Below are 10,522 nucleotides of genomic sequence, written 5' to 3'. Positions count from 1 at the left end.
GCTGGGATTAAAGGTGCCCACCACCATGCCCAGCTAATTTTTGTATTTTTAGTAGAGATAAGGTGTCATCACATTGTCCAGGCCACTCTCAAACTCCTGACCTTAGGTGATCCACCCACCTCAGCCTCCCAAAGTGCGGGGATTACAGGCATGAGCCACCATGCCCAGCCTTTATTTATTGATTTATTTATTTATTTATTTATTTAAAGACAGGATCTCAATTTGTCCCCCAGGCTGGTATGCAGTGGCATAGTCATGACTCACTGTAGCCCCAAACTCCTGGGCTCAAGCAATTCTCCCAACTCAGCCTCCTGAGTAGCTAGGACTACAGGTGTGCACCACCACACCCAACTAATTTCTTGTAGAGACAGGGTCTACCTATGTTGCCCAGGTTGGTCTCAAACTCCTGGCCTCAAGCGTTCCTCCCACCTTGACCTCCCAAAGCACTAGGATTACAGATGTGAGCCACCACGCTCGGTCTCATTTGAATTTAATTAAGAGCCTATTATCATCTAGGCACTGGGCTAGGAGGAATGGAAAATAACAAGATACATGTAATTTGATTTCTACTTTAGGAAATATAGAATTTAGAGAGGAGAAAAGATACCCAAGCCAACATAGTACAGGGTTCAATAGAATGCATGTCGAAAGGTTGAGGAGAATAGATTCCTTTTCTCTGGTGAAATGGAGCAGGTGGCATCCAGTGAAGTCTGGAGACTGGGTAGGACTTCAACCACTGCACAAGGCAGCATGGCATTCCAGAGGAAGGGAGAGACATGGGGAAGAAGAGGGAATGCCACACTCAGGGATAGTTGGCTGGAAAGAGAGATGAGAGCAGGGATGAGAAACCAGTCTGGAAAGGGAAGCTGAGGCAAATTTCTGATGACTTTGAAGTGAAGGGAGACCAACTAGAGGGCTATCGTAGCAGTCTAAGTCTGACCATAACTGCTCCCACTAGCATGGGACTCATGAGGAGCCAAAGGAAGGAAGTAGGCACAAGTCAACACAAGTGTGTGCAACATGGGGGTATTTGGGAAGTGGAGGAGGCCTGAAATAGCTGCCTGCCTTGGGGCGAGGGCTGGCACAAGGCCACAGAGGGTTAGTGACATTGCTCTTCATGTCCCTTCTCTCTAGCAGGTATGTGGTTGGAGCTTCTGTTGTAAATCTTGCCCTGCGTACTATCTGGAGACAGGGCTTCATTGGAGGACAGCTGCACATCTAATTTTAGTTCATGCTAGAGAAGTAGGGCAGGTTTAATCTCCATAGGAGGGAGGAGTCATCGTGACACAACACTGGGCATCTGCTCCCACAAAGACATCCCGGAATAACTTTCCCATAGCATGCTAGCATTTGGAGGATGATACGTAGTAGAGCTATCCATGTCCCTTGACATGCTATTTCATCCCTTCCCTGCAAGACCCCCCTCAAGCCCACAGGTTCTGTCATCCAAATGGCTTGAGTAGAATTCATCTGGGTATGTTTTAGTTACTATTCGTAGGATCGAGTCTGTGAAAGATGGAAATTGGCAGGAAGTTCTCATCTCCAGACTCTTCCCCAGCTTCTGCTGTCTGATCTGCAGCAGACAACCAGATATCCCACAGTATTTGCACTAATAATGATTAACAATGTCATAGCATGTCAAAACGCACAATGTCTTTACACATATTTTTTATTGCCCATGATAAACCTAGGAGGTAAGACTTGACATTCATGCTTTAAGAAATGTCAAAGTTTAGTTAAGAAAAGTTAAATGACTCGCCAAGGAATCTGGTACAAGGAGGCTTACAGAGCAGGTCTTCCAATTTCATTACCTTTGTTCTTATCTTGCTGTTGATGAGTACGGATAAGATAGAAAACAAGGTAGCTTTGGGAAAGGATTCAAAAGCAGAGGGAATAGATATTTAGCCTTTGAGAGGAAACAGCCATTTGATGGAGGAGTAAGACTCCTCTATCATTAAGCAAATTGTTCCATGGGTATAAGCCATTTAGATGGAAAAGAAATTTAAGCAAACTTTAACTACATATGATTGTCTTACATATGATGGTTGTAGAAATAAAACGCTGGCAATAGACTGTGTAAGATACGCCAGTGGTGGCTTAAGAGCTGAGGCTCATCTATCAGACAGGGTTTAAATCCCAGCTCTTTCACCTTAAACCCAGCATGTTGCTTCTTTCAGTTTCAATTTATTTTCCAGTAAAATTGGGGGCAATAATAACACCTGCCTTGCAGAGCAGATGAGCGGCTCAAAGGAGGTAATGCATGCTAAGAGCTTAGCACAGTGCAGGGCACCTAATAAACACCATGCCAATGACAGCTATATTGTAATGGTTGGAAAAGCCTCTTTCCTACAGAGGTTTGGTTTTAATATGGCATTTGACTGAAGAAGGGGAACCACTTTGCCCAAATTTACAGAACAAACCAGACATGTAGAAATATGCCTGGGGTCCCTGGAAGTCTCCTCTTGTTATTGGAAGCACCCTACTCCCACTCCATTAATCCCTGGTGTTACTTTCCCACTTGCCTCTGGCACTTCGATCAGATCTGTGCCTGAATTCAACTCCCTTTGCAGGAGGAAAAGAAAGCATTAAAAATGGCAAGTAGTGTGAGTCTCTGAGGTGGGGGTTCCTATGCTTTGTTGATTTCTCCCCCCTACCCCACAAGCTTGGCCTGAATGAGGAAGACAATAAAAGCTCTGAGCACCCCAGAAAGGAGAGACCTAGTGCCTTAATACCCATGGTTATGTGGGATGAGCTTCCTAGGGGAGCCTTCCAAACAACATGGTACCCAAGTGGCAAAGAGGAGAAGACTGAGTGAGACCCGTATATGGATGAGCCCAGCAGACATCACAGAGATTTTCACATAATCTAAAGGAAGAAACCAGACCTTCTGAACAGCTGAATTATGACAGCATCAGATTAGAAGAAGCCTTGTGAATAGGGCAGAAAGATAAAGTTCATAGATTGGTAACCAAAGAACATGTTGAGACTGCAGATGTCAGCAGCAAAGGCCTGCACACAATGATAAAAATGAGACGTATCCAACTCATATATATGTTCAAATGGACATGAGATGATTGAGGACAGTCTATGTTTTTCCATCAACACCCCGGCACTACCATGGCTTCTTAGAACTCAGATGTACCCCAGGAAGCTGGGGGAGAAGAGTGAAATCCCTGGATGAACCAAAGAATCACTAATTTGAGTTAGATTCCTGATAAGACACAGGTTTATATTTCTTGTTATCCGGCACAAATGTAAATTTAAAACAGAGTGAAGTATAATTATAGAAAATACATTTTTTTGGTCCCTGAGTTTCTTATTTTGAAGATTTTTACCTACTAGATGAGGGTTCTTAGTAGAATTTAATTGAATTTCACTTTGCAATAAATTCACACCCTAGAGAAGATGCTTCCAAAATGAGAGACATAGAACACTGACCCCCTCTCCTTCCCCTAAAAAAAGTGATCTCAAAAAAAAAGAAAAAAAGACAGTTCCCCAACTAAATCAATTTTGGATCAGGGTATACTAAATAACAGATATTCTCAATTTACAAAGACTCTGATAAGTCTTACAGTAAAGAAACCAGTATTCAATCCAGTATTTCTCAACTTATTGGATGAGATTTTTTTTTTCACTGAGATATAATGTATTTCACTCTAGGAAATGCTTGGTGTAGAGAGCTGCAGGTGAGAATGGATGATAATGGCATAACTGCAGTGACCCAAGAGAAAAATAATCAGGTGGAACATGAGCCTAAGATTGATGCTAGGATGCAGAAAATATCATGGTTGGGCATGGAAATGTTACTCGCCAAATGACCCCATCTATCTTGGAAATTGGCTGAATTTCTTCTAATATTCTTTCAAGGTCCTCGCTGAGTCACTACCATAAATGATGGATCTTAATGGTCCCGAATATCTCTAAAGCCTTCATGTCTAACCATCTCCCTTTTTAACTTGATGATTCACTCCACTCCAGCAAGCAGAGGCAGGGAGAACAGGCTGAGTTTCATTTTCCAATCATAAAAATACATCTCAAGACTAGCACATGACCATGATGGACTATTATAAGGCCCAGAACTCATGCCAGAAGTTTAACTGGCTGTCTCTTTAGAGACCCTGTCATTTCTGAAATGTCTTTTGAAGATTATATTTATTTATGGTAGAGTTGCTATGAGTAAAATGTATATACCTGAGGGCTTCAGGCAAAAATAACATGAGGTTTTGAGTCTGAAAGATCTGGATTCAAATCTCAACTCTACTATTTTCTAGCACGGTGACCTTGGATAAGGCTCTCGACACATTTTAACTTCCTCGTCTGAAAAAGAGAATAATAATATACCCATTCAAGGTTATCATAAGAATTAGAGGAAATGACTCATGAGTGTGGAGGGATGTAAGCTGGGAAAGGATAAAGACATGGTACCATATTTCCAAGGGAGAAATGATCACTAAACTGAGCTGGAAACATCATGAAAATATATGTGGGGCAATTCCATCTCTCCATCTGTTACAAAAAGGGCAGAAGTATTACATGGCACTCTGTACCTGATTGCTTGGGTGCGCTTTTGGGTATAAGGAGTAATAACCTTGAAAAGCAGTTCCATGGCTCCGTTAATTCCCAGCATGGCTCCCATGGAGACTAAGAAAGACAAAAGCACAGTAGTTACGGTCACAAGTGGATGAGTTAAGGCTCAGTACAACTTGTATTGACTCCTTTAAATCTTTAAGGAGCAACCTGATAAACAAGATAGCTCCCTTTCTTTTCTACCCTGGTTGCACATTCCTCTACAATTTCATACTCGGGTCTCCCACATGACTAAGGTAATGACTTGACTATGCCCCAACTAGAATGTCAATGAAGAATCAGTTCTTCCTGCCCAGCAGTAACTAGACTGGGAAGTTTTTGCCTTTTTGGCCAACTGGGTGGTTGTAAAAACATTGCCATAGATCTGAATGATAGAAAGAAACTCAAAAGAGATATCTGGTTAGATAAATACAACTTTTGGATGTTACTCTTGTCTCCAAGGATGCCCCAGCTTCTCTCCAATATTCCCAGTACCCTACTCCACTTAGATCACTTTAGGTAGAGCTCTGCTCATGTCAAAAAATAAGGAGTCCACAGGACACAAAATAGAGCCAGTAAGTAGGAGGACAAAATTTTCAATGGTAGAAGGAAAGAGGGTTATCTTTTAAGGTGTGACTCTCGTCTGTCTTTCCTCCATTGGACTTGTGTGTTTAAGAGAAAGGCCTATGAATGCCTTGTGCTTTAGGCTAGCCTTGATCTGAGAAAAGTGGGAACAAGAAATCTTAGAGAAGCAAAGAGAGGGAAACAAGGGTGGCTGACACTGAATTGCTCCAACCCTCAGGAAAGGAAGCTAAATGGAAATCTGAAGACTCCTCATCCTACTACAGTCTTTCAGATAGGGACTGCAACTGATGTCTTTGCTATTGCAGAGTGCATGTTCCTGGAACATCCTCTATGCATATGTCCCTCCTGAGGCTAGTACATGAAGTAATTGCCTGGATCAAAATTCAGAGATTTGGCATCCTAGTCTGGAAGCCATCAATCTTCCACTCTTGTGGCTACTCACTCAGCTCTTGCTTCCGAATTGGGAAAACATACTAGAGAAAACTCTTGGCAAGTAATTCAAAAAAACTCTGGTATTGAGTAAGGGATGAGTTAATTTTAAAAGCACTGATTCTAATATGGAAGATTTTAGGCTTGAAATTGGAAGAGGATAACAATAAGAAATCCTCACTGAGTTCACCTTTGTGGGTGCCTGTCCGAGGTTAGAGCTCTGGCAGCTCTGTAAACATCCTCATTGGCCATCTGAGAACTTCTGAAGGGTTCATTGGCTCTCCAGACCCATTAGGGTTCCAGCCAACTCCTTCTGAAGATAGGAGCTGTTTGGAAAGCTTTGCTGGAACATTCAACAGTGGCTAATAATTCATGGAAAAGATAGTAATCCACAGGCTTCTTGAACTCTGCTTGCCTCTCATCAGTAAAGTCAATGTATAGAGAGTGACAGTATAATTTTTTTAAATACCTTATGGAACAGTGAGTTGGTATAATCAACAAAGGCTTAGAAGATGAATCAGATAGCCACCTCCTCATACCCACAGGAAAATCCCAGGACTTATCAGAACTCCACCTGAAGGAATTTTTCTATATCTCCATAACCATTATATTTAAGGAAGGCAAGTTTTTCAGCCTATTTATGCTTTAGGAAACCAGGAAATGCTTCACATTTCAGTCTGCTGGCACACTACAAACATGGGTGGCACACCTTCTGTCTATTCGTTAATGAGAGTTGTCCTTTATACAAAGCCACAGTTCCTCTTTTCCTTTATTAGAGATGGGTGTATACAAATCTACTCAGCCTTTCCCCAATGCTCTCTGGTTTTCAGGTCAATATATGGGAGACGGGTGAGTAGAGGCTCCATCTGTGAACAAGGATTCAAGTGTCTATCCCATTATTTCCCCATGAAGACTTTCTTTTTATGAGTCCTCCATGTTTATTAAGAGAATTTACCAACGAAAATCAAGTTATTGTGGCCGGGCACAGTGGCTCACACCTGTAATCCCAGCACTTTGGGAGGCTGAGGTGGTTGGATCACCTGAGGTCAGGAGTTCAAGACCAGCCTGGCTCTGTCTTTACTAAAAATACAAAAATTAGCCAAATGTAGTAGTGAACACCTGTAATCCCAGCTACTCAGGAGGCTATAAAGTACAAGAATCATTTGCACCCAGGAGACAGGCTGCAGTGAGCCGAGATCGTGCCACTACATTCCAGCCTAGACAACAAAGTGAGACTGTCTCAAAAAAAAAAAAAAGGAAAAAGAAACAAAAGAAAAAAAAATCAGGCATTTTAGTCATTCTTGGGTAATTAGAAATAAAAAGTCACCTATTAACTCCCCATATCTGCACTCATTCTACTACTTCAAAAGAGTAAGGGAAAAGTATAGGGCAGGGAAGAGAAACTAGCAATTATCAAGCAGTTGCCATGTGACAAACATGCCCATGAACATTCTCCTATTTACCCCATCTACCAAGTCTATGAGCTCCACTATGGCTAATAGTGTCCACTCGTAAAATCATACGTTGAAGCTCTGATCTTCAGTACCTCAGAGTAGGACTATATCTGGAGATATCTCAGGTGGGCGGATCACCTGAGATCAGGAGTTCAACACCAGCCCGACCAACATGGTGAAACCCTGTCTCTACTAAAATATAAAAACTAGCCAGGCATGATGGCAGCTCCCTGCTATCCCAGCTACCTGGGAGGCTGAGACAAGATAATTACCTGAACCTGGGAGGTAGAGATTGCAGTGAGCCAAGGTCACACCAGTGCCTGGGCAAGAGAGTGAGACCTCATCTCAAAAAAAAAAAAAAAGTGAGAAAATACATTTCTTTTGTTTAAGTCACATAGACTGTGGTATTTTGTTAAGGCATTAAGGCAGCCCTAGCAGAGCAATAGTAATCATTATTACTACCATGATTTTGTAAAGGATGAAACTGAGATTCAACACGTTAAGTACTCATGCTTCATGACTCATAAGAAATAGAATCACAGTCAAACTCAGGTCTTTTTGGCTCTAAGCCCACGTTCTTTCCCCTATCGACTATATAACTTTAAATAATTGTAACTTTCATTTCATAGGAAGGGAACTCAGAAAGAAGAAATGAAAGTCTATGCTCATTACATATGAGATAGGAGATATAGGATGTAATGTATTAGTAAAACGTTTCCATATGGAATAGAATTAACATGAGTTCTGGAGTTAGAAATTCCGCCCTCGTGACTTTTTATCTATATGAATTCAAGCAATTGCTTCACCTTTTTTTTTTCTTTTTAAGACAAGGTCACCCAGGCTGGAGTGCAGGGGCATGATCACTCCTCACTGCAGCCTTGACTTCCTGGGTTCAAGTGATTCTCCTACTTCAGCCTTCCAAGTAGCTGGGACTACAGGCACATGCCACCACACCCAGCTAATTTTTTGTATTTTTAGTAGAGACCAAGCTGGTCTCAAACTCCTGGGCTCAAGCCATCTGCCCACCTCATCCTCCCAAAGTGCTGGGATTACAGGCGTGAGCCACTGTGCCTGGCGCTGCTTTACTCTTTAAAGTTTCTCCTTCTAAGCTATAAAATTACGGGTCTAAATACAAAATTACTATGATAATTAGAAATAAATCAAATCAGGAGATAGCAAATAAGTATCAGCTGAGCTATAATGTTCCTAATAATTACCTGGAGGACCCTGTTGAGAAGGATCACGGGTTTTTTTAAATCGTAAGGGATGTTGTAATCAATGAGGAATTTCAGGAATATGGAAGGGAGATCTGTGATGTGAGAGTCATTCTACCCAGGTATAACACTTCAATGTGACAAGCAGTCTTGTAAATAAAGTCTGCCCTTCTCCTGTCATATCTTTTTTACCTTGTAGTACTCATAGAAAAGCCTAGAATGCTGTAATGTGTGACTGTCAAGGAGAAACAATATTGAAGTCCATCTCTAGGAGCAGACTCAAGAGCTCTACCTGGCTAAGGAGAAGATGAACAATTAACTTCTCACCTCCACAGCCTCTGGATTGTCAGCCTCCTTTATTTATCTGGCTGGGACCATCATGTGAATCTCTCATCCATGCTTCTCTTCCAACCAGACCCTCAAGCAGTTTCCATGTGTCCCAGCCCTGGTTTGGAAGCCATCCCCGAGAGCCACGATAGAGTCACTTACCACTGGAGGCAAACACACGCAGAGCCCAGAGACAGTGGAGGAGGTTCTGGCCATGGGATAGGTTCTTCCTGGCCAGAATCAGTGTCACATCAAGTGCTTCCAATTCCAGGGCCTTCCGTCCAATCTTTTTATCTAAGAACACAAATCAATCTATCTTAGCTGCACTTCACATTGATTCTGGATTGTACAATGTGTGGAGTGGAGGAAGGGGAAGATGGTGAAGGAAGAGGATAATCATAGCCAAAGACATTTTTCAAACCTAGTGACAAATGCTGCTAAATATGTCCCCACTAGAACCAAATGAATCAAAAGAGCTAATTTGGGCTACACATATTTACGTGGAAGCTTGCGGGTTGAATAACTCTCAAGCCCCCATATTTAGGTTGTCCTCATACATTAACCACAGTTCAAATGGGAATAAAGTTTTTTCTTTAAGACAATTCTAGAATTGAGAATATTTAGTATTAATATAATTCTTGATATAACATTCAAATGTAATGTGTCAACTTGTATTGGATCTTGCTTTGAATATGTCTATAAAAGACAGTTGGGAACATTTGGAGAAATTGGAATGAATATAAATTACACATGTATTTTTAATTTTATTAGGTTTGTAATAATGGTATTGTGATTATGTAGGGAAATGTCTCTTTTCGAAGAAATGCACTTGAAAGGGTTTAGGAAGAAAATGTTACCTGCAATTTCTCTTAAAATATTTCAGATAAAAATAAATAGGTGAAGAAAATATGGCAAAATGTTAACAATGGTTAGAACTAAGTTTTAGGTATATAAGAAGCCATCTTTCTATATGAGAGAAAGTTTTCATAATAAAAAGTCAAAACACATTTTTAAGAAAATAAAATGTTCCCCTCTAATATTTCTTTGTTTCATTTTTATAATACTTTATAATTTTATAATACTTTCATTTCTAGGGTACATGTGCACAACGTGCAGGTTTGTTATGTATGTATACGTGTACCATGTTGGTTTTCTGTACCCATCAACCTGTCATTTACATTAGGTATTTCTCCTAATGCTATCCCTTCCCCAGTCCTCCACCCCTTGACAGGCTCTGGTGTGTGATGTTCCCTGCCCTGTGTCCAGGTGATCTCATGGTTCAATTCCCACCTATGAGTGAGAACATGCGGTGTTTGGTTTTCTGTCGTTGTGACAATTTGATAAGAATAATGGTCTCCAGCTTCATCCATGTCCCTGCAAAGGATACGAACTCATCCTTTGTTATGGTTACATACTAGTCCATGGTATATATGTGCCACATTTTCTTAATCCAGTCTATCATTGATGGACATTTGGGTTGGTTCCAAGTCTTTGCTGCTGTGAATAGTGCTGCAACAAACATACGTGTGTATGTGTCTTTGTAGTAGCATGATTTATAATCCTTTGGATATACACTCAGTAATGGGATTGCTGGGTCAAATGGTAATTCTAGTTCTAGACCCTTGAGGAATCACCACACTGTCTTCCACAATGGTTGAACTAATTTACACTCCCACCAACAGTGTAAAAGCATTCCTATTTCTCCACATCTTCTCCAGCATCTGTTATTTCCTGACTTTTTAATGATCACCATTCTAACTGGTGTGAGATGGTATCTCATTGTGGTTTTGGTTTGCATTTCTCTGATGACTAGTCATGATGAACATTTATTTGTATGTCTGTTGGCTGCATAAATGTCTTCTTTTGAGAAGTGTCTGTTCATATCCTTTGCCCACTTTTTGATGGGGTTGTTTTTTCCTTGTGCATTTGTTTGAGTTCTTTGCAGAT

General features: G+C 41.0%; 1 protein-coding gene across 1 annotated transcript in view; it reads right to left on the bottom strand.

Moving 5' to 3' along the window:
* Positions 1-10,522, bottom strand: part of AGBL1 (ATP/GTP binding protein-like 1) — a 165,332-nt gene that overhangs the window by 143,763 nt on the left and 11,047 nt on the right. Inside the window, exons 3-4 of the mRNA XM_011960766.1 lie at positions 8,738-8,869; positions 4,548-4,641 (exon numbers count right to left, since the gene is read on the bottom strand). Coding sequence (XP_011816156.1) covers positions 4,548-4,641; positions 8,738-8,869 — 226 coding nt within the window. The remainder of the gene's footprint in view (positions 1-4,547; positions 4,642-8,737; positions 8,870-10,522) is intronic.

This window comes from Colobus angolensis, unplaced genomic scaffold (genome assembly GCF_000951035.1).
Source record: "Colobus angolensis palliatus isolate OR3802 unplaced genomic scaffold, Cang.pa_1.0 Scaffold522, whole genome shotgun sequence".
Classification (NCBI taxonomy): Eukaryota; Metazoa; Chordata; class Mammalia; order Primates; family Cercopithecidae; genus Colobus; species Colobus angolensis.
Note: the sequence above shows the minus strand (reverse complement) of the source record. Positions and strands in the feature narration are given on the sequence as shown.